At 65.7% G+C, this 24,186-nt stretch overlaps 5 protein-coding genes across 5 annotated transcripts; all 5 read left to right on the forward strand.

Moving 5' to 3' along the window:
* The first annotated feature begins 29 nt into the window (after nt 1–29).
* On the forward strand, nt 30–8,591 carry CHLRE_10g450600v5 (uncharacterized protein). Its single transcript, XM_043066958.1, has 13 exons — nt 30–665; nt 1,077–1,184; nt 1,556–1,652; nt 1,886–1,950; nt 2,224–2,317; nt 2,678–2,826; nt 3,195–3,342; nt 3,660–4,838; nt 5,223–5,924; nt 6,146–6,277; nt 6,512–6,658; nt 6,864–6,940; nt 7,169–8,591. Exons 1-13 carry the CDS (start codon nt 397–399, stop codon nt 7,800–7,802), a joined length of 3,801 nt encoding a protein of 1,266 aa, XP_042920355.1. The 5' UTR covers nt 30–396; the 3' UTR covers nt 7,803–8,591.
* Nucleotides 8,592–9,089: 498 nt separating this feature from the next.
* On the forward strand, nt 9,090–11,367 carry CHLRE_10g450626v5 (uncharacterized protein). The gene is made up of 3 exons (XM_043066959.1): nt 9,090–9,387; nt 9,997–10,269; nt 10,353–11,367. Exons 2-3 carry the CDS (start codon nt 10,023–10,025, stop codon nt 10,400–10,402), a joined length of 297 nt encoding a protein of 98 aa, XP_042920356.1. The 5' UTR covers nt 9,090–9,387; nt 9,997–10,022; the 3' UTR covers nt 10,403–11,367.
* A 252-nt stretch (nt 11,368–11,619) lies between these two features.
* CHLRE_10g450650v5 (uncharacterized protein) lies at nt 11,620–18,800 on the forward strand. Its single transcript, XM_043066960.1, has 15 exons — nt 11,620–12,750; nt 12,990–13,127; nt 13,284–13,383; nt 13,607–13,674; nt 14,021–14,108; nt 14,314–14,456; nt 14,725–14,995; nt 15,208–15,455; nt 15,616–16,126; nt 16,255–16,446; nt 16,645–16,857; nt 17,162–17,248; nt 17,482–17,535; nt 17,736–17,812; nt 18,029–18,800. The coding sequence occupies exons 1-15, from the start codon at nt 11,957–11,959 to the stop codon at nt 18,111–18,113; spliced, it is 3,069 nt and encodes a 1,022-aa protein (XP_042920357.1). The 5' UTR covers nt 11,620–11,956; the 3' UTR covers nt 18,114–18,800.
* A 209-nt stretch (nt 18,801–19,009) lies between these two features.
* CHLRE_10g450700v5 (uncharacterized protein) lies at nt 19,010–21,182 on the forward strand. Its single transcript, XM_043066961.1, has 3 exons — nt 19,010–20,419; nt 20,538–20,648; nt 20,764–21,182. Exons 1-3 carry the CDS (start codon nt 19,127–19,129, stop codon nt 20,884–20,886), a joined length of 1,527 nt encoding a protein of 508 aa, XP_042920358.1. The 5' UTR covers nt 19,010–19,126; the 3' UTR covers nt 20,887–21,182.
* A 107-nt stretch (nt 21,183–21,289) lies between these two features.
* Nucleotides 21,290–23,349, forward strand: CHLRE_10g450750v5 (uncharacterized protein). Its single transcript, XM_043066962.1, has 2 exons — nt 21,290–21,538; nt 21,786–23,349. The coding sequence occupies exons 1-2, from the start codon at nt 21,516–21,518 to the stop codon at nt 22,114–22,116; spliced, it is 354 nt and encodes a 117-aa protein (XP_042920359.1). The 5' UTR covers nt 21,290–21,515; the 3' UTR covers nt 22,117–23,349.
* The last annotated feature ends 837 nt before the right edge of the window (nt 23,350–24,186 follow it).

Consider the following 24,186-nt stretch of genomic DNA (forward strand, 5'->3'; position numbering starts at 1 on the left):
TACTTCCTTGTGACAGACATCACAAATAAAGACAGCTAATGTGCCTGGTGCCCTTTCGCTTTCAACCGTCCCACGCAGACTTCCCTCTTACCCTTATCGACAACGGCCAAAGGCCATGCAATGACGACTTCTGCTGTGTTAACGTCATTACGCTTAAGCTCGGGTCACACCAACGCCGGGCAAGCTCGCTAGGCTGCCCGAAACTGATGGCTCCTTAGCACTGCACAAGCCTTTCGATGCGTGTGGAGAATGAGCGAAAACATAGAACAAAACAGGCTTCGGCGGTGCAACGCACGGCGAATGAGCAGCGGCACGGTCGAGGGGCTCGCAGGAATGTGGCAAGGCCAAACGGGGCCAGGACGAACAGGGCTGCTGGGGCTGACATCCCAATTGACGATGGACCTGCGAGGCGGCAAGCTGCTCGTCGGCAAGGCTGACACTGCCTCGCGCAGCCCGTTGGACTGCTCGTCCCCAAGCGGCACAATCCCGCAAACCCGCGCCCGCTCCGTGGCCGCCTTCGCAGCAGCCGCCAACTCACCTCGCCTGCACGGCGTCGGCTCCATCCTCAGCCACAGCTCGCAGTGGCTGGGTGCGGACTTCTTCCTGGTGGTGCACGTGCGCGAGGCGCGGGACCTGGGGCCCGGGCGGAGCGCCACATGCGACCCGTGAGGCACCCGGGTGGCTGGTCGGGTTGGTTGGCAGCAGGGGCGGCTGGGGGCGGGGGCGCGTGGGACATTGGGACCTGTTGAAACGGTGTCGTGAACGGGTCGAGGGTTGGGAGCCTGCGCGTAGTTGGCAGCTGAGGAGCTGGGCAGCTGTGCCCATCAGGGACATGCATGCCGTAGTCAAGGCCGTGTTGCCTGTGCCAGGTGTGATGAGATGAGGAGGTTGGGCGTCACGCCATTGGCCCGTGTGCAGCTGGCAATCTTAAATTCTCCGCTAGTTACACCTTGTGCTCCATGCATGCACCCCCACAGCTTGCATCGTTCGCCTCAGCCTGTGCTCTGGTAGTTTGGCTTGGTTTGGTTTAGTTGGGGCTGATAGTTACAACCCCACCCCCGCCCCCTCCCGCACAGCCTGGTGCGTGTGAGTCTGCAGCGGGGCGGCGGCGCCAAGCCGCGGCCGCTGCTGGAGGCGGAGACGCGAGTGCTGCTGCGCAACCGCAACCCCATGTGGGAGCAGAGGTGAGGCGGCTGCAGCCACGTGGCCCCGTGGGCACAGCCCTCGGTGGCGTGGGGCGTGGGACACGGGGCGCACGTGTTTGTGGGTGGGGAGGGGAGGGGTGCGCGGCTTGCCACCAAGGGGCGGTGCGGGTAGCATGGGGGCTCCAGGTGGGGGCAATGGCGCCACGGGCTGCGCGGGCTGCTCTGGATGCGCGGTGTGTGATGATGCGGCACCTGGTGGCCGCTGGGTGGGCGGCTCCGGCCCTGCGGCCATGTGGGTTGCCTTGGTGACACACACATATGCACACACATACCGGTACACACACGTTTTTTTGTTTAACACACACACACACGTTGCTAACACGCATGCGCACATGTGGCGGCGGGTGCAGCCTGACCTTCCCGCTAGACCATGTGTCTGAGGACATGGAGCTGCAGCTGCGGGTGCGTGACAACGACATCCGCCACTTCGAGTCCTTCATGGGGCAGGTGGGCGCGTGTTTGCGTGTGTGTATGTGAGTGTGTGTGTGTGTGTGTGTGTGTGTATATGTGGGGATGGGTGGGTGGGTGGGTGGGTGGGTGGGTGTGGGTGCCAGACGTGGTGGGCGGCTGGAAACCGACACGCTCCCCGACCACGGCCCCAACCGCCCCGGGGCATCTCGTCTCGCCGCCTCACACTCTCAGCCCGGCCCCATCCCTCCTGCTCCCCCTGCTGCCTGCAGGTGTCCTTGTCCATGTGGGAGGTGCTCAACGCAGTGGCGGAGCTGGGGCAGGAGATCAGCTACAGGTGGGGCGCCTGGATGATGCGGTGGCGGGGAAACACACCGGCAGGTTCGGTGGTATGTGGTAGGTTTGGTGATGGGTGTTAGGTGGTGCATGAGCGCGGGGCGCTGCCCTAGATCCACAATTAAAGCCCTGGCTGACGTCCCCCCCCCCAGCATAGGCCACGCCCTCTACGCTCTTTTGCACTCGGTTCGGTTTAATATGGGATGGCATCTACAACTCCCCCGGGGCCGGCCCCGCCGCCACTGCCACTTCCGCTGCCGCCTTTTGCTCGCAGCATGCCCCTGTACGACGACTCGGGCCTGGGGCGGCTGCGGCCCGGCACCCTGGCCTTCGGGGTGGCGGTGCACGCCAAGAGCACCTACAAGGAGGTGGGGCGGGGCGTCAGGGCGTGCGTGTGTGGGGGGGGGCGGGAGGGTTGGGGGGGGGGGGGGTCGCGGGGAGGGGCCGGCATCATGGGGTGGCATGTGTGGTCGCAGAACGGCTGAAGCACACGTCTACACCGAAAGTTGTTAACCAGCCGACCACACAAGCTCACGCACACACACGCGCCTGTGAACCTTCTCCTTTGATGCGCTTGTGACACACGGCGCTGAGCGCTCTCTGCAGCCCATGCTTACGGCTATCCTTGCCCAGCCCCATCCTGGTCCCCATCAGACACCCCGATAACTAAACTTGTTTGGCCCGGGCACGCAACGCCCCCTCCCTCCCACCCCTCCTTCTCTCTGCAGCTGCTAGCCTCCCGCGCGGCGCTGCAGGACCCCAGTCAGATCCAGCAGCTGCTGCAGCCGTACACACTGCACCTGCAGCTGCAGGGGCTGAGGGGGCTGGCGGGACCGGCCGCAGCACCGGCGGGCGCCGGGCTGGCAGTGCACGTGGGGTGAGCCCTGGGTCGGGCCGGGACGGTTGGGGCTGCCAGGACTGCCGGGGCCTTCCTGCGCCCTTGTCACACACGGCTGGGCGCTTTTGTGCAAGCCCGTGCATAGTTGTGTCCCTGCAGGCGTATGTGTGTGTATGTGGGTGTGTGTGTGGGTGGGTGGGTGTGGTGAGGGCAGTGCGGGGCGGCCGGGTGGTTGTCGGCCACCTGTCCGCAGCGCGCCCCCCTGCTCGCTCACGCCCACGCCCACGCCTACCCACGCCCCGCCCCCCTCCCCGACGTCGGCACTTCATATTCGTAATTCAATCATTCCCGTTCTCCACGCAAACGGCGACCCCCCCCCCCTCCCGCGGGCCACCAAACCCCCGCAGGCTGGCGGGCTATGGGGCCAGTCGGCCGCTGCGCTGCGCGGTGGTGGGCGGCGAGGCCGACCCGCCCGACATGGAGCTGGCGGTGCCGCTGGGTCGGGCGCTGGCGGGCGTAGCGGGGCTCAAGGGCAAGGCGGCGGCACGGGCACAGGTGAGCGGGTGCCAAGGAGGCTGGAAGGAGCGGGAAGCGAAGGTGGAAGGGAAGGGACGGAAGGGGTGTGAATTCAACGAGGACGTGCAGGAGGATGAGCATGAGGGCGGGGCCACGTGCCCGCAGTAGGGTGGAGATGTGTAAAGGTTTGGGGGCAGATGGAGGTGTGCCGCCCATGCGTCATAAACAGCAGCCCCTCATACGCCTGCTGGTCTGCCTGCGCTCTCCCGATGCCGCATCCCCACTAGACGTCGTGTCCATGGACGGCTCACCCCCGTCCCCGCCCCCGACCCAACCCAACCCCATGCCAATCGCAGTTTGGCGACGTGCGCATTGAGCTTCACAACTCCAAGGGCCGACTGCTGGCCAAGACGCAGGTGCCGCTGTGGAGCGTGCCCTTCGAACACCAGCACCACCAACACCAGCAGCCGCAGTTGCAGCAGGTAGCGGATGGTCCACACGCCGTGCACGGGCACAGCCCACCACGCCAGGACCGGCAGCAAGGCGAGCCCGGGCCAGCAGCACCAGCGCCAGGCGGGCCCGGCGCAGACGCGGCAGGGGCCGAGGCTGGGGCTGGGGCACTGACAGGAGACGCGGGGGCCGCTGAGGAGGACTGTGGGTCGCAGCAGGTCTGCACTAGCAGTGCCGACAACGGCAGTGGCAGTGGCTGCGGATCAGGTTCAGCAGCAGCAACCGCTGGTAGTGGGAGCTCCACCCATGCCGCCGCCGCTGCCGCGGCTGGACCCTCCAAATCCCCAGTGAGCTCGCCTTTCGCGCAAGCGTCCAGCGCCGCCGCTGCGGCGGCGGGGGTGGCCGCTGCCGCAGACGCCAGTGCCACGGCCGAGGACGCCAGCACGCGCAGCCGCGGCAGTAGCAGCGCCGCCGGCGTCAGCGAGGGCGACGGAACCGGAAGTAGCAGCAGCAGAAGCAGTGACCGCACCAGCTTCAGTGCCGCCAGCACTGCGGCGGAAGGGCCGCCAGGAGATGCAGGTGGCTTGCGCGGAGGGGAGACGGGGGCGGCAGTAGCAGCCGAGGTGGCAGCGGTGGAGGCGGCAGTAGCAGCCTACGACCCGTCATACAACCGACACAGCTTGGACAGCGGCCTGAGTCCTCCTCCGCTGTCTGCATCTCGGGGCCTGGGGGCGAAGGAGCTCGAGGCAGACCCGGCAGTCGCCACACCTGCCACAGTTGTGGCTGTGGCTGCTGCGGTGGTGGCGGCGGAAACAACGCCAGCGGCAGACGCCGCTCCGCCGGCTGTAGCACCGCTCTGGGCGGGGCGACGCTACTGCCGGCGCATGGAGCGGGTGGACAAGAGCGCGCTCAGCGGCGCCCCCACGGTCATTGTCAACATGCAGCTGTGCCTGGCAGCGGCGCCGCCAGCAGAAGGCGACCTGAGTCTGCTTGGCGAGGAGCTGGCGGCGGCGGTGTCGCGGCAGTCAGCCTCCGCCGCGTCACTGGCGTCAACGTCTGCCGGCGGCTGGCGGGAGGTGATGCAGGTGCGTGTGTGTGTGTATGTGTGTGTGTGCGTGTGTGTGTGTGTGTGTGTTATCGCATTCAGTCCCAATGGAAGCCGACGGGGCGGGTCATGGGGGGGGAGGGGCGGGCATGTGGGGTGGGGCACAACAGTGAAAGCTCCATACGCACTTGAGAGCCCAGTCCCAGTGTGCTCTTGTGTGCGGCTGTGAGAACGCATACGGAGGCCTGGAAGTTCCTCCTTTTGTGCGCACAAGCTTTGTGACAGCGGTGTGCGTGGATGCCAGCTGGTACAGCGGCCTGCTTTGCTCATCGCGCATCTTCCTCACCAAGCCCCTGCACCTGTCGCTCTGAATCGTCTTCAAAATGTCTTACGCAAAGCAACCCTAACCCTGCTATCGGCGCAGGCGGATGGCTCGTACAGCGGCGCCAGTAGTGGCAGCGGCGCCAGTGCCGCGCCCTCCCATCTCAAGTCCCTGGCGGGCGGCCTGACACGGCCGCTGGTCCGCGGCTTCACCACCCTCATCGGCGTGGTGGCCGGGGCCAGCGAGGGCAGCGGCGGCGGCGGCGGTGGCAACGACGGCACCTCCAGCAGCAGCGGCAGCATCAGTGCAGCGGCCGCAGCAGCCGGCTCCGCCGGATCCGCTGGCAGCGGCGGGAGCTCAGTGACCACTGGCGCCGTGCTGGCGCCGCCGCCACAAGGGCGCCGCACCGGCAGCACCACCGCCGGCAGCGCCGCCGCCAGCACCCTCGCAACCACCTCGGCCGAGTCCGGTGCCGCCTCCCCGCCCGCACACAGCGACGCGCCCCAGCCGCCCGCGCCGGGTGCGCCTGCTCTCCAGGGTCACATGCGCGCCGACGTCCCGCCCGCCGCCGCCGCCGCCGCCGCCACGGACGCGGACGCGCTGCTGACCCACAGCCCCAACGCGGACCCGTTCGACTTCTGGAGCGTGGATGTGGCCGAGCCGTGTCTGGCGGCGCTGCTGCCGCCGCTGCCGCCTCTGGAGCACGTGGTGGGGGACTTTGTGGTGCGCACCGGGCCGCACGAGCTGGCCAACGCGCTGTTCGGACACCAGTCACCGGTCACGGCCAGGGTGGCAGACGGCATGGTGCGTGTGGCTGACGGGGGCGAAAATGCTTATTTGTGTGTGTGTTTGTTAGCTGGGCCGTGGAGGGCTTGACTGGGAGGCTTGGGGCTGGGAGTTTGAGCGTTTGGGGGCGGTGCGTAGCTACCGGCCAATGCAGCGCTGATGGCGTGCTCGCCCGCTGCTTGCCCCTGCTGTGCTGCGCTGCCCGGTGCTGAGCTGCGGCTTGGGCCTTGGTGTTGCAGGGCGTCACGGCTGCTGTGGTGGTGGTGGGCTGGGGCCCTGACAAGGAGGGCCGGGCGCCCATGGCCCGATACATGACCTACCTCACCCCCACGCCCCTGGTCGGCACCACACCCGTGGAGCACACGCAGAGGGTGAGACACCGCCGCAGGCCTGACCGCTCCCACGCTCGCCGCTGTTGTTTGCGCAATCCTGCTGCAGTTATGCTAGCGCCGCTCTCTCTGTGTGACATTGACCTGTGCGGCGCAGCGTTCCGTGCCTCCTCCCATTGGCACAAACGTACACATGCATTCCAAATCCATTTGCCCTTGTTCTTTCCCAACACGTTCCACGCCCCCACACACGCTCTTGTGTTCATGCACACACAGATGGTCGCCAAGACGGATGCGGGGTTCATCGTGGAGAACCGCATCACGCCCAACCCGATGGGGGTGGGCCGCGTGGTGACCATCACGGTGCAGGTGGTGGGCCGGCACGCGGGGCCGGGCAAGACGCGGCTCACAGCCTCACTCAAGGTACGCAGGGCGTGCACCAACAGGGCGGGCACTGGACAGACTGTTTAAGGGCAACAGCTCGTGTCCCGCTGAATGGACAAGGGCAAGCACACGCACGCAAGCACACTGGTAAGTACACTTGCACACAGCGCTTGACCCCACCTCGCGCCGAACCCACCTTTGCGAAGTAACAGCGCTAACTACCGGCCCCCCTTACTTCCCCCAGGCCGAGTGGTACGGCAGTCGTGCGCTGTACCTTCTCAAGGGACGGGTACTGGCGGCGTGCCCCAAGGAGTCGCGCGGGTGCGTGAGGGAGGCCCGTGTGTGTATGCGTATGTGTGTGCCCGTGTGCGTCTGTGTGTACGGGAAGGCAAGACCGTGCCAGTACGTGCCGGCGCGTTGGCAGGCGCGTGGTGTGGTTGGCCACACGCGTTCGTAGGCTGAGCTGCTCTGTCACATGCCTTTGAGGCTTGAGGCCCTGATGAACCGTCTCTTCGCCGCCCTCTCCGGCGCCGCCTCCCCACCGCGCAGGTACTACAAGCAGCTGCGGGCGGAGCTGGACAAGGTGTTCGGCGCCGAGGACGTCTCACCAGCCACAGAGGGGGCGGTGGCCACCGCCGCAACCCGCTCGCGTGTCGCCGCCGCCGCCGCGGCGGCGGACGCCTCTCCCGCTGCCGCTCGGCCCACGCCCATCCCCGTTGCCCTCTCGGGTGTCGCGCCGGGCTACGTGGAGACGGCGGACGCGGACAATGAGGCGCTGGCAGCCGCCGCCGCCCTGGCGGCCAGCGGCGGCTCCGCCGCCGGTGCAGCCGCAGTGCTGCGCACCATGTCATCCAGACGCCGGGGCTTGTCTGCTGCTGCGACGGCTGGTGCTGCCTTGACCGCAGCGGCGGACGGCGCGGCCCAGTCACAGGCTGGTGGGTTGCTTGTGGCGGCGGCGCTGGTGCTGCTGCTGGTGGCGTTGGCGCTAGGGTTTGTGCTGTGGACGGCGCTGGGTGCGCTGAGGTCTGCGACCGAGGAACTGGCGGACAGTCGGCGGCAGCTGGAGCGTGCAGCGGGCTTGCTGGAAGCCGCCGCGGCGGCGGCGGTGCAAGCCGCAGCGACGGCGGTTGGGAGGGCGCCGGGCGTTGAAGCAACCCTAGCTGCGTGCATGGCGGGCGAATGAGCGAGCCTCTTCGCTTCTTGTTTGTGAGCGAGTCCGTCCAGGGCTCCGGCAGGGTGTCCGAGTAAAGGTTCTGCATTGTTGGATGTAACTAGGCGCGCGGCGTTGGTTATAGATGGAGGGCTGTATGGATGCCTGTCGCACTGCCGCGACGCGCACGCACTAAGCAATGATCAAATTTGGATTTCCTGTCTTGCCCGTCTTGACGAGACGCGGGAAGAAATCGACACGTGTTGGCGACATTTAAAGACGGCACAGTCAGGGCGAACAAGCAAGCAGACGAGCACGCACCTGTTACTGCCATATCGGGTGCACGCACACAGCCGCATGTACGCCAACAGCCCATGACCGCATGTGAACATTTGAACGGCACCCCAGGACGTGCTGCACTTGCTGGCTGTGTGTGAGATTGTGACACATGTGCCCTTTCCCCCGTTTCGCTCTGGCATGTGCTGCATTCAGTGCGGCCATAAATGCCCTTGTATGAATGCTGATTAGTACTGGGGCGTTTTGTATCGCCCCGGGCTGTACGGAGGCTCGATAGGGTGGACCGTCCACGGCTTTGCATGTTGTCTTGCTGCAGCTTGGACTGATGACGCAAGGCGCATCGGCCGTGCAGGCGAGTGCTGCTCAATGGTACTGCTAGTATGACGTATGTACGCCTTGTTGATAGGAGAGCGCCCACGAGAGCGCCCCGGTGGGCGTCGTAGGGCCCAACTTAGCCCCTGCGCCCAGCTATCAGTGCCGACTGATCGTGGCCTGCATCGACGTTTGTTGTAGTCGATATCAAGGGGGGGGGCTCTCCTGGTCGATATGCATTTAAGCGGGGGGGTCCCCCCCCCCTGCGCCCCCCCTCAAGCGGGGGGAGGGACACCCTCCCCCCCTGCACCCCCCTCCCATACGATTCTCTTAGCCCGCCGCTGAGGCACGTCACTTAGGAAGCTGGGGGAGGGGGGTGCAGGGGGGAGGGTTTCCCTCCCCCCGCAGGCGTGTCGTGCAGCGCGCAGAAGGGGAGGGGGGTGCAGGGGGGAGGTTTCCCTCCCCCCACCAGCGAGGAGCGTGGAGGGGCACTCATGCACTTCTGCTCTGCCACTGCAAACTGTTTGCTGTCTGCTTACGGGTCTGGGCATCGGCTGCACCCTACGGGACCTCGCCAACCTGCCTTGAACCCTGTCCCATCACACACCAGCGAGGAGCGTAGAGGGGCTTCGCCGAGCTGGGTCGCCGAGCGTGCTAAAAGTTCACAGCACATCGCAACTGTCCATGACTTTGCTCACCGATTATATCAACGGATACAGCTGCTCGCACATATCGTGTAAGCTTTCATCCCAGCCGATCGGAACGAGCGCGCTCTGAAATTCTTGCAAGTGCGCGCTCTGGCAGGCCAGACTGTTTCGCTAATACATCGCACTGTACGTTATAGCTGCGCGCATTCTCGAGGAAGCCAAGAAAGCGCAGTTACCGGCTTCGTTCATACGCTGCACTCGCTCTCGCGGCCTGGAAAGAAGATCACGTATACAAGAAGCTGCGAATAATCGATCATGCTAGTTGGTTTGAGCTGAATCGCGCTGTAGCGCAAACGCACCGGGTGCGTCACACTTTCCATGGCATATGTAGATAGCTGGGCACACGGAACCAGTTGTGGTTAGTACAGGCGCCACCAGGGCTATCGCAGGCGGTGTGGGACATCGTGTGCTTGGCTGCTGTGGCGGCCCTGGAGTACGGCCGACAGCGCCTTTACGCTTGCCGTGATGCTGCAGACCGGACTGCGGAGGTTGCTGTTGTGCGAAGGATCGGTGTGGAGGTGATTGCGGACTTCTGGTCACGGCTAGCTGCGTTTGTGAGTCTGCGTCGGCCTCCGCGCCGCTGGGACCTTGTCCCGAACCAGCACCCATTCCTAGCGTCAGATGATGTTGGAGGGGTTATCTTGGTAGGGCCAACAGCGGACTCGCCACCGGCCTCACCCTAGCTTGTCAGCTTAGGGACTCGCAAGAGGTAGTCTTATGACGCCGACCCACGGCTTAGGTGAGCAGCGCTAGCGTTTGCGGTGAGCCGGGCCTGGGGTTCCTCCCCTCTCCGGAGGCGAGGAGCATGGGGGTCATTCGGGGATCTCTCCTCGGGTGAGCGTGCGTGTCTCGTACGTTTTTGGGGCCCTGGCTTAGTCCACGGCTGTCGTCCCACATGTAACCTCTATCAGCTAACGGACGTGACTTCCCGGCTCTCATGGCGCTGCCGGGTCTGCTCACGCTCGGCACGGCAGTGCGGTGCTGGGAGGCGCTGGCCGCGGTGCGCCAGCTGGTGGCTTCCAAGCCGACTGGTGCGCTGGGGCCGCGCCTCGCGCGTCGCTGCACTATGCAGTACAAGCGGTCCGTCCTGCGCCCCATCCTGCGCATTGCGGATATGGCGCGCGTGCCGCCGGAGCTGCAGTCCGGCCCGGATGCTGCTGCCCAATTCTCCGCGCTGCTGGCCCGTGTACCGGCGGCGTGGAGGGTGGCGGCGTCGGCCACATTGCATGCGCCTGGCGGCGCGGCCTCCGCGCCTCCTGCCCCCCAGGTATGGCTGCTGCTTGCGCAGAGCCTGGGGTGGCGGCATGGCGCGGCTGACGTGCCCTTGCTGACCCTTACGGTGAAGCAGGCAACCCAGCTTCAACTTGCGCCTGCGTACGACGCACTCCGCGTGCGTCACTTGGCCTTCATCCAAGAGGCCTACAGCGGCGCCGCGCCGCCAGCGGAAGCGATTCATGCGCTGCGGGCGGCCCTGGCGCGGCTGTGGGCTTTGGTGTGGGAGCCGCGACACAAGGAACCGCTCTGGCGTCTGGCAGTCAATGGGTTCACGGGCTTTGGGATGCTTGCGGCGTGGGCCGCAGATGGACGCGTGGAGAAATGCCCGTGTGGGACTCAGATGACTGCTGGGGCTAGGGTTCATCACTTCTGGGACTGTGTGGTGGCGGAGGCTCTGCGTGATGTGATGCGGGAGCATGCGAATGTGGACATCACACGGAACCAGTTGTGGTTAGTACAGGCGCCACCAGGGCTATCGCAGGCGGTGTGGGACATCGTGTGCTTGGCTGCTGTGGCGGCCCTGGAATACGGCCGACAGCGCCTTTACGCTTGCCGTGATGCTGCAGACCGGACTGCGGAGGTTGCTGTTGTGCGAAGGATAGGTGTGGAGGTGATTGCGGACTTCTGGTCACGGCTAGCTGCGTTTGTGAGTCTGCGTCGGCCTCCGCGCCGCTGGGACCTTGTCCCGAACCAGCACCCATTCCTAGCGTCAGATGATGTTGGAGGGGTTATCTTGGTAGGGCCAACAGCGGACTCGCCACCGGCCTCACCCTAGCTTGTCAGCTTAGGGACTCGCAATAAGAGGTAGTCTTATGACGCCGACCCACGGCTTAGGTGAGCAACGCTAGCGTTTGCGGTGAGCCGGGCCTGGGGTTCCTCCCCTCTCCGGAGGCGAGGAGCATGGGGGTCATTCGGGGATCTCTCCTCGGGTGAGCGTGCGTGTCTCGTACGTTTTTGGGGCCCTGGCTAGTCCACGGCTGTCGTCCCACATGTAACCTCTATCAGCTAACGGAGGGGCGGACTGGAGCGAACCGAGGTGGCCTAGAATCGCAGCAGCTCTCCTGTGCTGGAGCAAGCACACGGCCCGAAGAGATTATGAGAGAGCATTCTTCACACCTCCTTGCCTGGTTCTTGCTGGCGGTTGTCCTGCCCGCCCGACTGCTCGTAAGTTGAGGACGACGGAGTGCTAAGACCAGGGCAACGTCACAGCACACAGTTGGCAACAGCGTTATGATAAACGGGAACGTTGCAGGCCGGTACCAGACCATCGCAAAGGAGGCGCTGGCATCTAGGGCACCTACTAGAGCTCATGGGATCGAACTCGGCAAAGTGATATATATTAGGTCATAATTTACAATGCCGAATACTGCCCCTCAGGCCGGGGCCCTCGCAGCAAGAGCTGAGCAAAAGCTAACGTCGCGGCCACGCGCTAAACCTTCAGAGCGCGAGGCTTGGGCTGACGAAGTATGCTTTCTTGAGACTGCAGACGACCCTGATGCTCTTATCGCCGACCCGGGCGAGTGTAGTGTCCAGGATGTTGCGCCCAGTTTTGCGACCTTTCTACCAAGAGGCAATGCTGGCCGATTTGAGCCAGGCATGGCGCTGGAGATCGCTGCTAGCTGCTCGGATGGTTCGTGGCTCGACCCAGGCCCCGCCTCGAGCACCCTCGCCCAGCAGGAGAGCAACAGCCGATACCCAGCCATGGGTGTCGCCCAGCCCTTCCCTCAAGCCCCCAGCACAAGTAGAAGCGACGGCGCAAACCTGGAGCCAGAAGTTGATGCCACCGTGTGGCCCATCGGAGCGAGCACACGGTCGCAGGCTGACAGCGCCTCCGGCCGGGTGACTGCAGCTTCAGTGCCCCCCACCCCCTCAGGCGGCGCCTCCCTCCAGCGCGCCGCGCTCGTGATCGACCGCGGCGGCGTTGGCAGCCGGCGAGACGGCAGCGGCGGCGGTGGCGGCGCTGCTGCCGCCGAGCCTGCTGCGGACGCCGACCCAGATGCCGCGGCCGCCGCCGCCGAGCCGCCGCCGTCACCCACCGCCGACTCCGCTGCCGGAGCTGCCTCTACCTCCGCCGGCGCCAACTCCGCCGTCGCGGCCCTGCTCAAGCGCGTCAACTCCCACCTGCCGCACCTGCACCACCTGCTCGGATCCGCCGCCGATGCAGCCGCTGGCGGCGACCTAGCCGTCGGTAGCCGGCCGGGCATCGACGCCGCCGCCGCCGCCGCGCTCGCCGCCACGAACCGGGCCCGGTACGCCACCGCCGTGGCAGCCTCCATGCAGCGGCAGCAGCGGGAGCGGCTGGCGCCGGCGGACCTGTTCCTGGTGGTGCACGTGGAGGCGGCGCAGGACCTGCAGCCCGGCCGCCGCGGAGGACTCACCACCTGCGACCCGTGAGTGGGGGCCTGCCTGCCTGTAGGGCTGCGGCATGCCCGCTGCTGTGGAATGCGCTAGTTAGGCAGCCCACCGCTAGTCCCCGCGGCCTTTCAGCAGCCGTGTGGCTCTGCAACGGACCGGTCTGGACCGGCCGCTGGTTCACGCGCAGGCCCGTCGCATGGCCGCGTCTGCATGATTCACATCAACTGACCCGACCTATGCACGTGCCCGCCGCATGCCCCTGCTGAGACGCTAGGTACGTCAAGGGCTGGCTGCAGTGGCCTGTGCGCACCGGCGGCGGCGGCGGCAATGGCCGGGCGGCGGCGGTGCAGCACACACCGGCGCAGAAGACGCGCATGCTTTTCGTGAACCGGCACCCTATGTGGCACCAAAGGTGCGGACACATTGCGAGCGGGCTTGGCTGAGGGTGCGGGTGCGAGGTCGTGGGTTGGGAAAGAGCTAAGATGCCTGACATATGTGCCATCACCGCCTGCTCGCCGCCCTCACCGCACGTGCGCACACACTCACACATCTACGGCGGCGGCTGCAGGCTGGCGTTCGGCCTGGCGGGTGTGGGCGAGGCGGCGGAGCTGTGTCTGCAGGTCAAGGACTTCGACGGCCGCCTGGCGTCAGCCAGTGTGGCAGGCCAGGTGGGGGGAGTGGCGGTGGGGTCCAAGATTGGTTGGGGGTAGCTGTTATGGAGGCTGGAGTGATAAAGAGCTTCTACCAGTTAAAGGGCGCGTGGATGCATGCTGGCCATGGGGAGGGGTGTGTATCGGCATGTGCGTCACGTTCTCGGCCCATTCCATGCGAGGCGCTAAGACGCGCGGTCACGCTCTGTCCCGTCCCCACACGCCTCGCCTCGCCGTGCAGGTGGCGCCGCTGCCCCTGGCGCAGGTGCTGCGGAATGTGCAGGACCTCGGCCGGGACCAGGCATACAGGTGGGGGGTGGGAGGGGGGCGGGGGGAGGTGGCAGGAGGAAGGTGGGAAGTGGGAATTGGGAGGTGGGAGGGTCCTATGCAGCATGCCCAAGATGTCGGCTGTCGTGGTCCCCGCCTGGGCTCGCTGTGTGCCCATGGAGCGCCCTGTCACCCTTGCATTGGGCGCCCATTGCACCTGCACCTGCACCGCACTGCCAGCAACGGGCCGCACGTTGGCCCCCGCTACCGCCGCCAACGCTTACACACACGCTGACACACACACACACACACACACACACACACACATAACCACACACACACACACACACACACGAATACCCTTCCACACACGTGCGTGTGGCTGCAGTCTGGACCTGCGGGCTGAGGACGGCACGCCGCGGCCCGGGCAGCTGCGTGTGCACATCTCCGTGCACGAGCAGGCCGCCTACGCGCAGGTGCGTGCGGGCCCGTGGGGGCGCTGGGCGCTGGGCAGCGCGCAGGCAGCGTGCATGGGTGGATTGCGGCTCAACTTGTGCACTTCAAGTGATCGAGAGCGCACGGAGAGGCAACACGCAGCAGTTGATGTGTTAAACGATCACAGGGAAAGGAAACACGCAGCAATCACATGTGTGTGTGTGTGTGTCTGTGTCACGGCCGCAGGCCACGGTGCTGGCTGACGCGATGGAGCGGCGCGCCACGGTGGCGGTGGCGCTGCGCGGCCGGCGGCTGCACGTGGGCTGCAGCCAGCTGAGCGGCCTCACGGGGCTGCGGGGGCGGGAGCACGACCTGGTGCTGGAGTTCAGGTGGGGCCGTCTGTGCGTGTGTGTGTGTGTGCGTGTCTGTGTGTGTATGTGTGTGTGTGTGCGTGTGTATGCGTGTGTGTGGGTATGTGTGTGTGCGTGTGCGTGCATGTGTGTGTGTTTCTGTGTATGTGTGTGTAGGCTGGGCAGCTGCTCCTGGGGCCCCGCTGTGTGTGGCTGCCCTAAGCTGGCACGTGGGGCGTGGCGCCCCGCAGTGTGAGGCCAGCTTGCTGCTTGCGCTTAAGGTGCTCATTGTCGCTGCCGGCTGCAGGCTGTGTGGGGTGGTGGTGCATCGCCCCCTCAACTGCCTGGGCATCAGCGGCGGCAGGGCGCGGCCGCAGCAGCTGGACGGCGCCGCCGCAGCCGCAGATGCGGATGCTGCAGTTGGGGTTGCCGGTGGCGGTGGCGGTGGCGGTGGCGGTGGCGATGCTGTCGGCGGCAGTGCCGAAGCGGCCGCACCGCCGCCGCTGCTGGCCGCGGCGGAGCTGTCTCTGGATGATGCTCTGCGCGAGCCACTGGACGCGTGGGCGGAGGAGCAAAAGGTCGGTGGTGGCAGGTGGTGCGCTCATGTAGTGCGTGTTTGGGGCCTTGGGGGTTTGGAGCGTTAGTGCGGATGTTGCAGTGCATGCGTGTGTGTGTGGGCGTGTGTGTGGGGGGGGGCGTCCTCAGTAGGTGCCGGCGCGGGCATTGCCCATGCCGCGCGGTGTGCCATCGTGCGCCAACCGGTGTGTGTATGTGGCGATGCCTGACGCAGTTCGGAGACGTGCACGTGACACTGCTGCTGCACAAGAAGAAGGACGGCGGCGTGGGCGGCGGCAAGGGCGGCGGCAAGGAGGCGCTCTGCATCAACCCCGGAGACTACAAGGCCATAGCGCGCACACAGGTGCCGCTGTGGGATGTGAACATTCGGCCGCGACCCAACACCGTCGCGGCGGGCGCTTGTGACGCCGCGACTGTCGAGCCGCCCGCCGCCGCGCCCGTCGCGCAACGCATCTTGGCAGGGTAAGAGCCGCAGTATCGGCGTTGGCTCATGGTGGCTTCGGTGTGCATGGCTGCGCCCCGCTGCGTGCCTTCTCGCTTCTTCTGTCCCCACGTGCACATGCTTGGCCTCCCAGCGGCAGACACGTGCGCCTCACCCCCTGCCGCCCACCGCCGCATGCAGGCTGAGCGCCGCCAACGCCGCACTGCCGCGCGGCTGGCCGGGGCCGCTGCTGGCGGCGGCGGTGGCGGCGCTGGTGGCCGCCAAGCTGCTGCCGCTGCTGGGCCTGCTGTCGCCGTCCGCCGCCAACGCCATCAGCGGCGTCGCCTCGCTGGCGTTCATGCTCGGCTTTGTCGGGCTGGCGGAGGCCGCCGCCGGCAGGTCGCGTCTAGGTGGCGGCGGAGCCGCCGCCAAGGCGGCGGCGGAGCCGCCACGGCCGCAGCTGGCTGAAATGGATCTTACGGCGCCGCCACTGGTGTACGGCAGGTGGTACAGCCGCCGCATGGAGCAGCTGGATGAGGCGGTGTTCCGGGCCCCGGCGGCGCAGGCGGCGGCGGGGGCGGGTGTGGCACGCGGCATGCGCAGGGCGGCCGCCGCCGCCGCCACGGAGCCAGTGGATGCGCGGTTGGTGCTGGAGATCGTGCCGCCGCCGCCGCTGCCGCCGGCGGCGGCGGCCGCAGCCGCAGCCGCCGAGGTGAGCTAGCGTTTACGCCCCGAAGGCGTCCGGCCTTGCAGCGTTCCCCCCACTGCTCGGACCAGTTTACACAAGCCTGGTGTAAGTCCGTGTGTGTTTGTGGCCCCTGCCTGCACCTCACGGCGCAGGTGCCGCTGCCGGTGGACTTCGACGTCCCCGATGTGGACGCGCCCGCCGCGCCGCTGCCGCCGGCCGCCACCGCCGGACTGCCCGGCGGCGTGCCGGTGTGCCACATGCTTCTGGGCTGCGGCCCCCACGCCGCCTTCAAGCACCTGTTCGCGCCGGGCTCGGAGCTGGCATCGCGCGTGGCGGTCGCGCAGGTAGGCGTGGGAGCTATGGCAGGGGCCGTGGGGGGTCGCCACCGGGGCGTCAGGGGGTCAGGGGGTCAGGGCTTCAGCGGATCCAGAGGTTGCAGCCTGCCAGCAGCAGGGCAGTGCATCGTCTGCGCGGCCTGATGTTCTGGCTTTGCGCTTGCGGCATGCTAAATCATCTGCTGTTGCGTGTGCGCATGCTCACAGGGGGTGATGGGCATGATGGTGCTCAAACCCTGGACCGCCGCCGGTGCCGCCGCCACCACCCCCTCGCCCTCGCCCTCACCCTCCGCGGCGACCGCGGCCGCCGCCGCCGCAACCTCGCCACCGCCGCAGCCAATGATGACCTGTGAGATGACCTACAAGGCCAAGAGCAAGTGGCCGTTCATTCCGGACTCGGCAGCCACACAGAAGCAGGAGGTGCGCGGCTATCACGGACTCACCGGCAGCAAGGCGGGAGGAAGCTGGCTGCAACCGCCCTTGCTTAAATGGCGGCGTTAGGGACATGGCAAACAAAGCAAGTGGCTGATGTAGTTCAGTCCCGAGGAACAATTGGCACCGAGTCCAGGCATCGACGATCATGGAAAGACGTCGCCCGAGCCAGAGGATGCCCGGCCCCCTTGCTTTGGCTGCGTGATGGATGCTGCGCTACGCACCACGGGGCACTGCCTCGCGTGGCTTCCTCTCGCCTCGTGTATCATGGCTGCGTGTGTATTGGCTGCAGGTGGTTGAGAAGTGCGACGGCGGCTGGGTGGTCGAGAACCGCATTCTGCCCGACGTATCCGCCGGCTTGGTCGCCATCCGCGTCAAGGTATGTGGAAATGGTTGCCGCAAATACACACACGCGCGCGTGCACGGCTTGGTTGTATGCAGTGTGCGCATCGCTCTCTTGCCGGGCCTCTCTCTTTCTGTCTCTGTGCTTCTGCTAGTACCGTGCGAGTACGTTGCGGTCATGCCAGCTGAGGCTGCGGCTGCATCAGAGCGCGACTCAGCAATGCATTGCGCTGCAACTGTGCCGCACCGCCGCATGCGCCCTGCTGGCAGGTGGTGGGGACGCATGCGGGCCCCGGCAAGACGCTGCTAACGGCCACCCTGACCGTGAGTGCTTGTGCACGGGACCGGCCGGACCCCACACCTCAGTCTGCTTGCCTGCCTGCGGGCCCCTTGCTCGTGCTGCTCACCTTCCATGCCAGACCCTCATGTCACGGCCGGCGTTTGCATGACACGCAAGCGAAGGCCCACGACTCGTGTGCACAGGCCCAGCTTAGAGATCGTGTGCAACGCATTTGTGCATGCAGGTCGAGCACACGCACGCGACGCAGCGCAGTGGCTTGTTCCGGGTCATCAAGGGCGCAGCGCCCGGCGCCACGCAGGGGTGCGTGCGCGTGGCACCGGAGGGGAGGGGGCTGCAGACCAAGCATGGGGGCAGCTGCTTGCGCTGCTTGCTCAACTGCCAGTCATGAGGACACACAACGCAGTTCCGCTTGTTGTGCACCTGCGCAGCGAGTATCTCTTACTTATGCTCTACTTGACTCGTGTTGTGTCTCTCTCTCTGTGTGTGTGTGTGTGTGTGTGTGTATGCGTGTCGTAGGTACTACGCGGAACTGCGCAAGCAGATGGAGCTTCTGGGCATCAGCGTCACGGACGCCCCCGCGACGGCACCTGCCGCTGCCTAGCAATATCACATGCTCAGGTCGAGAGCCGGTGCGGTTGGCGCCACAGCTGCGGCGCCAGCGCCAGCATTGGTACGCCAGACACCAGTGCCCACTGCACACGCCAGCCCCGGGCGCTGCCGGTGTGGAGGCTCTGTGGCAAGTGACTGTGACCCCCACATGACATGTCCAAGCTAGCTCGTTTCGCGATGTAGCTAGCATGTGGACTAGCTAGCATGCGCATTGCTACGGCAGGTTGCAGTGCAGTTTAGCGCAGTTGGGGTCGGGTTTCGTTTCATTAACACCATGCCATGACAGCCACTCGTGGCTGCCCATCAAGCTGGTCGGGCAATCAAAACATAAGGGGGGGTACTGGGGTTGATATATTTATGGATCGCGACTGCTAGATAGGCACCTGGTTTGGCGATGTGCCTGTGGAAACCGACCCCGGCTATGTCCGGGCGATGAGGTTGTTCGGCTTCCGACTGTGGAGGGGCTCAGCCCGTTTTCCCGTGACCGGGGAACACTTGTCAGGAGCCGAGGGGTGATGTCATGCTGGGTTTCCCGCGACCGGGAGGGGGGGGGCAACGCCGCAAGGGGAAGGGCGGGGGCGGGGTGGGCCTGCTGACCACATGCTGACCACGCGGTGTGACTGCTGCGAGGGAGGCCAGGTTTCGCGTCGGCTGCTTGTCCTTGTAAAAGTAGAAAGGAAGGTGGCGCTGATGCCAGGGATGGAGTGTGGGGATTGGCGTAACAGCTTTGGATTGACTTGGACTTACGTGGTCAGTTCAACACACGTTCAGGTTGGGGTTCCGGCAACAGCGGGGAAGGGGGAAAGGGGAGGGCAATCGGGCGTGGCGCGACATGCTGGCCGTACTTCTATTGCGTTAGGCTTCACATCAGCTCCGTGTTGTTATCAAGATTGAAAGGGGGCGTGGGGCCGCCGGGGAGTTCAAAGCTTTGGCAGTGGAACTACGGCCTAGCTATATATACTTTTTTAGGAACAATTTGTCCAGGCCGCGTTTGGCGGCGGGGGCATGCAGTCGTCTGCCACGCTGAACGCCGTCGGCTGGGGCCTGTTCCAGCTCGGGGGTGTGACCTCCCGCAACGCCCCCTTCGCCAATTACATCACCACGGACGGGGTGGCCTGCAGCGTGGCGCGAGAAGCACACAACAAGCCGCTGGCCAACTTGAAGCCGGCGACCGCGCCCGCCGATGCGGGGGAGCTGTGCACCCTGGAGGAGATGAAGGCCACGCAGATCATCGGTGTGGACCCGTGCGGGGGAGGGAATTGGTTCATGGCAGCACGGTCTCCGCTGTACCAGCCAGGGCCCTGGGCTTGGGAGGGTGTCGGGGAGGGTGTCGGCCCTGCCCAGCGCTACCTGCTCGAGCTGCACGACAAGCAGCTGGATGAGGAGTTGTTCCCTGGGCAGCTGCCGCCGGAGCCGCGTCGCAGGCGCAAGGGTGGCGGGCGCAAGGGGGGCGGGCGTACGGGGGGCCACCGCCGGAAGCAATCTAAGCACTGGCAGCCGCGAGCCAGGACAGCGCGGCGGCGGCGCCAGAAGCGGGGCCGATTCCATATGAGCATGGGCCACTGGCGGCACATGTCAGGCCTGGAACGACTCCAGCCAAACCGCCCACAGCTTGCGCCAGCCCTGCAGGCGTACATTGGCGGCATCCCCACGGCGGCGACCGCGTCGGCGGCCCGGTTTGAAGAGCGCCTGCGCTACCTCTTCGCCAGTGGGGCGGCAGGGCAGGCGGCGGGGCAGGCGGCGGGGCAAGCGGCGGGGCAGGCGGCGGGGCAGGCGGCGGGGCAGGCGGCGGGGCAGGCGGCGGGGCAAGCGGCGGGGCAGGCGGCGGGGCAGGCGGCGGGGCAGGCGGCGGGGCAAGCGGCGGGGCAGGCGGCGGGGCAGGCGGCGGGGCAGGCGGCGGGGCAAGCGGCGGGGCAGGCGGCGGGGCAGGCGGCGGGGCAGGCGGCGGGGCAAGCGGCGGGGCAGGCGGCGGGGCAGGCGGCGGGGCAGGCAGAGGCGGGGCCCCGGGGCGCGGTGCACGTGCTGTGGCACTACCACTTCTCCGCCTTCCGCCGAAAGCGCTGGGCTGCGTTCATCCAGCGCGACCGCGCGCTCCACCGCGTCGCCAAGCAGCTCACAGGCGGCAGGCCCAAGGAGGAGGTGGTGGTGGGGTGGGGTTCGTGGGCCTTCCAGGGAGGGAAGGGCGGCTCCCCCATCTCCGTCAGGGGCGGGCGCGCGCCGACGGGGCGGCTCATCAAGCTGCTCCGTGAGCGCTACGCCAAGCATGTGTTCATCATCGATGAATACAAGACCTCCAAGGTGGGTGGGTTGAGTGGGATTGCAATTGCTGGTGGGTGGGTGGGCCGCTGGGTTTATGCCTGGCTTTAGCGGAAGCCCTAGTGTGGCCCCCCTCCCTCCCACCCTCCCGACCATGCAGACCTGCTACAACTGCGGGTGTCAGGAGATGGCCATCAAGCGGCTTGGGGGGCTGAAGGAGGGGCAGCGGCCCTGGTCGGTCAAAGTCTGCAACGACTGCTTGACGACCTGGGTGAGGACCGTGCATGTGCGGGGACGGCTGGGCACTGGGGACGGATTGATTGACAGGTTGACGGCTGAGACAGCTCATGTGCGCTCTCTTCTTCCTCCCCGTTCCCCATCCCCAGAACCGCGACGTCTCCGCCGCCAACGTGATCCGTGTGCTCCTCCTGCTGAAGCTGATGGGCTTCGAGCGGCCGATCAAGCTGCAGCGGCCGCCATGGCCGCCGGCGGCGGCGGGGCCGGGCTGAGAGCCTGAACGGCGCTAGCAGGGCGTGGGGCTGAGGGTGCACGTGTCGATTGGCGGCGAGTGACGTGACTAGTTTGTTAGCTGCGGGTTAGCACGGACTGTGCACCCCACCCAACCGGCCACGTCCGGATTTGCGGGGATGCCAAAGGCCCCCAACATAGAGGCGTGTGCAATTTGCGTGTGCTTAGTAGGCGCCCGCGTCAAGGTGGCTGGGTTGATAACGACCCGGGATCAGCCCTTTTCCTGCCATAAGGCAGCCACCTCCTTGTTAGGAACAATGTGTAATGGTCAGGGCCTCAGTTGCGAAAACAGGAAAGTGGAAACTCGCCCGCGGGCCCGCGGCAGTTATGGCCGCAAGCCCAAGATCCAGCATGGATCCCGGGCGCAAACTTTGCCAACTCGTTCGACCAGCGGTCTCACCGTTTGGCAGTATTTTTGAAGCTGCAACTATAGCATATCCACTGCAACTAGCTTTGGGACTGCTTCGCGAAGCCCTGGGATATGTTGAAACCTGTGTTGAAACGACAAACAGAAGCTTCCCGATTAACTTTGATTTTGGGTTTAACCAAGCCAAAATTCCTTTGGTAGCTCCGCTTTTAGCTTAGGTGCCTGGCGACAGTTTCTTGCAGGATGGGCGCAGCAATAATATACAGGTGCCGCGCGGGCGCGGGTTTGCAAACTGGCAGGTTGCAGTGATGGATCTATGCAGATGTTGGAATTGCGGGGCCGGCCTGCGTGAATCGGGCGGTGTGGTATGTATGGCCCGCAACAGGCGGTCCTATCACCGCGACGGGTCTCTGGGCCCTGCCAACCCATCCCGCATGCCCCGCCTAGACTATGCCATGCACGCACTCAACTCCTCGCAACCCCCGCACACGTGTGTGTTTGTTTTGCTCACAGGATTGTGGATTGGAAGCCGTCAGAGGCCCGGCAAAACGCCGAGGTGTTCGTGGGGCGAGCCTGCATGGTGGTGCTGGGCGGGGCGCTGGCGATGGTGCTGAGTCAGGTGCTGTTCATGATGGGCCTACTGGATGGGCACATCGCCCAGCTCGCCGGCAACGCCTCCACCTGCGGCATGCTGGCGGGCTTCGCGGGCATCGCCGTGGGGGCTTGCCTGGCGCCACCCATGTCATCATCGCAACACGGCCACGGCCACGGCCACGGCCGCAGCAAAGAGGCTGCCTCGGGGCAGCGGCAGGATGACGAGGAGCAGGGGCAGAAGCCGGCGTAGAGCGCCTGTGTTGCTGGTATAGGATCGTGTGTGTGGCATTGCATATGCTTACATGTTGTGACGGATGTGGAGTGGGTGCTGACTGCGTGTTGCCGGTACCTCGGGTGTTGTTTGCGTTTTTAGGGTGCATGCACCAGAGCACTCCGACTCTGACTGGCTGATCCCTGACTCTGACTCTGACCCCGTGCAGATTTCTTGGAGTCCGGCTTTAGAGTAGGTGCAGGGTTCAGCCAGTCAGGGTTGGGCCTGTGCATGGTTGGCCCGTGCAGGTTTCGTGGGGTCGGGGCTCCGGGTTTGGCCCGGTGCAGGTTTCGTGGAGTCGGGCTATTGTAGGTGCAGGTTCAGCCAGTCAGGGTTGTAGTTAGAGTCAGAGTCAGTAATGAACGCCGAAAGGTGCGTGTGTGGTGTCATGAAAATGCCGTAAGCCTGCTTCACGTATTAGTCATTTTGCGTAGCTGTGGCCTTTGATGGCATGCCGTGGCATGGCATGCGGCTACGGCATGAAATGCGATGATCTTCCTGTATGAATGCGTGGGTCGACCGTCCGTTCATGTAAGCTTGCTCTTGCCATGCTGCGTTGTAGTAGGTTTGTAGGGGATGGCAAGTTGTTCGGGTCAGCACGGTTTCGCAAACGACAGCGCGTTGTGTAGGGAATGATGGTATGTGTTGTGGCAAGGCACTTTGTGTAGGGAATGATGGTATGTGTTGTGGCAAGGCACGAGCCGATGCAGGCAGTCGGCCACGAGCACCCGCCTCATGCACTGGACTCGCGGTGTGCCTCAAACACACACGGCCTCACGCGCGCCCCGGCTGACTGCGTGCCGTGGCAGTCATGCACTGCTGCCCCCACGGAAGCAGGAGGTGGGCACACAGAAGGCAGATCGTGCCGGCCCGGTCATTTTGAGGCTTGGGCGCTGTCGGGGGCAGGTAGAAGTCAAGGAAGGTGTGTGTGTACCTGCAAGCAGGAACTGCGGCAGGCTGCGGTGTTCGTGCGGTATTGGGATGGCAAGCCCGAACCGACGCAAAGGCCACGCTGAGATACAGCCGGGAGGACTACGGCGTCAGCAGTGCTGACAGCAGGAAGCTCGCAGAGTGGTGAGCGCAACCCCGCGCGCCGCGGCTTGACCGGGCATGGCGGCCTAGGCCATGCACGGGCCCCATGCACCAAACACACACGCACGCCACGCCCCCCCTCGTGGGGGGCCTCATCACTACGTGAACTCCGACCTCCGGAAACCTTGCTATGCTCGTTCGCAAACCTTCGATTCCCCAGGACGCACGTACGCCAGCATGCTGCCATTACTGTATGTGCAGGCGGGCTGCTGCTGTGCAACGCACGTGGGCCTCTGCCTCCTGAGCTGCAAAGAACCATTGCAGTCAATGGAAACCAGTCGCCCTGGGCTAGAGGGGACACCAGTCAGGGCCGCAAGGGAGAGCCAAGGGAGGCTGGCGTGCATGGGCGCAAGGGGCAACCAAGGGAAGCCCGCCTAAACCCGTTCGGTCCAAACCTGAGGTGCAAATAACCCTATCAGTCGATGATCAGGTCTTATCCGCCGGGTACTCATGTGGGCCAGGAGTCCCTGCTTTCAAGTAAGACCCATGCCGAAGACACTCGCTTCCCTCTCATGTTATGTAGTACGCCCCGCCGTCGCCCAATGCGTGCGCAACCCCTATCACTGGCACATCAGCAGATCTCCACAATCCGCTTTCGCTCACCCCGAGCTCTCCACTGTTCGCTGGCTACGACCCACATCTCCAGCAGCTCTCCTCGGCCGCGCTTTGCATTCGTTCACCAGTTTCTCTGCAATGCGATGGAACGGCCCCTGGTGGACATGACGCCGCCGGGGTTGGCCCAGGCGGCCAAGCGGAGAGCGTCCGGGCCAGCGGGCGAGGACGCAGGCGTGCAGGGAGTATAGAGAACCGGCCCGCGGACGCGGCGGCGCCGGCGGAGGGCGCAGGGAGCTTCGGTGGCAAGCGGCCGGCCGGACGGGCAAAGTGGGTGCGGGTGTGAGCGGGTGTATGTGGGCGCGCGTGTCCGCGTGCGTGTTTGCCGCGCGCGGCGTGTGATGG

This window comes from Chlamydomonas reinhardtii, chromosome 10, assembly GCF_000002595.2.
Source record: "Chlamydomonas reinhardtii strain CC-503 cw92 mt+ chromosome 10, whole genome shotgun sequence".
NCBI lineage: Eukaryota > Viridiplantae > Chlorophyta > Chlorophyceae > Chlamydomonadales > Chlamydomonadaceae > Chlamydomonas > Chlamydomonas reinhardtii.

What these genes read in the sequence shown, in the direction of transcription:
- CHLRE_10g450600v5 (XM_043066958.1), top strand. Translation starts at nt 397, where the DNA reads ATGGACCTGCGAGGCGGCAAGCTGCTCGTCGGCAAGGCTGACACTGCC. An exon ending in CCAAGAGCACCTACAAGGAG is followed by an intron (nt 2,318 to 2,677) that starts GTGGGGCGGGGC and finishes TTCTCTCTGCAG; the next exon opens with CTGCTAGCCTCCCGCGCGGC. An exon ending in GGGCTGGCAGTGCACGTGGG is followed by an intron (nt 2,827 to 3,194) that starts GTGAGCCCTGGG and finishes AAACCCCCGCAG; the next exon opens with GCTGGCGGGCTATGGGGCCA.
- CHLRE_10g450626v5 (XM_043066959.1), top strand. Translation starts at nt 10,023, where the DNA reads ATGGCGCTGCCGGGTCTGCTCACGCTCGGCACGGCAGTGCGGTGCTGG. An exon ending in ATTCTCCGCGCTGCTGGCCC is followed by an intron (nt 10,270 to 10,352) that starts GTGTACCGGCGG and finishes CCTGCCCCCCAG; the next exon opens with GTATGGCTGCTGCTTGCGCA.
- CHLRE_10g450650v5 (XM_043066960.1), top strand. Translation starts at nt 11,957, where the DNA reads ATGGCGCTGGAGATCGCTGCTAGCTGCTCGGATGGTTCGTGGCTCGAC. An exon ending in AGCAGGCCGCCTACGCGCAG is followed by an intron (nt 14,109 to 14,313) that starts GTGCGTGCGGGC and finishes TCACGGCCGCAG; the next exon opens with GCCACGGTGCTGGCTGACGC. An exon ending in CGTGGGCGGAGGAGCAAAAG is followed by an intron (nt 14,996 to 15,207) that starts GTCGGTGGTGGC and finishes TGCCTGACGCAG; the next exon opens with TTCGGAGACGTGCACGTGAC.
- CHLRE_10g450700v5 (XM_043066961.1), top strand. Translation starts at nt 19,127, where the DNA reads ATGCAGTCGTCTGCCACGCTGAACGCCGTCGGCTGGGGCCTGTTCCAG. An exon ending in ATGAATACAAGACCTCCAAG is followed by an intron (nt 20,420 to 20,537) that starts GTGGGTGGGTTG and finishes CCGACCATGCAG; the next exon opens with ACCTGCTACAACTGCGGGTG. An exon ending in ACGACTGCTTGACGACCTGG is followed by an intron (nt 20,649 to 20,763) that starts GTGAGGACCGTG and finishes CCCCATCCCCAG; the next exon opens with AACCGCGACGTCTCCGCCGC.
- CHLRE_10g450750v5 (XM_043066962.1), top strand. Translation starts at nt 21,516, where the DNA reads ATGGGCGCAGCAATAATATACAG. An exon ending in GGCGCAGCAATAATATACAG is followed by an intron (nt 21,539 to 21,785) that starts GTGCCGCGCGGG and finishes TTTTGCTCACAG; the next exon opens with GATTGTGGATTGGAAGCCGT.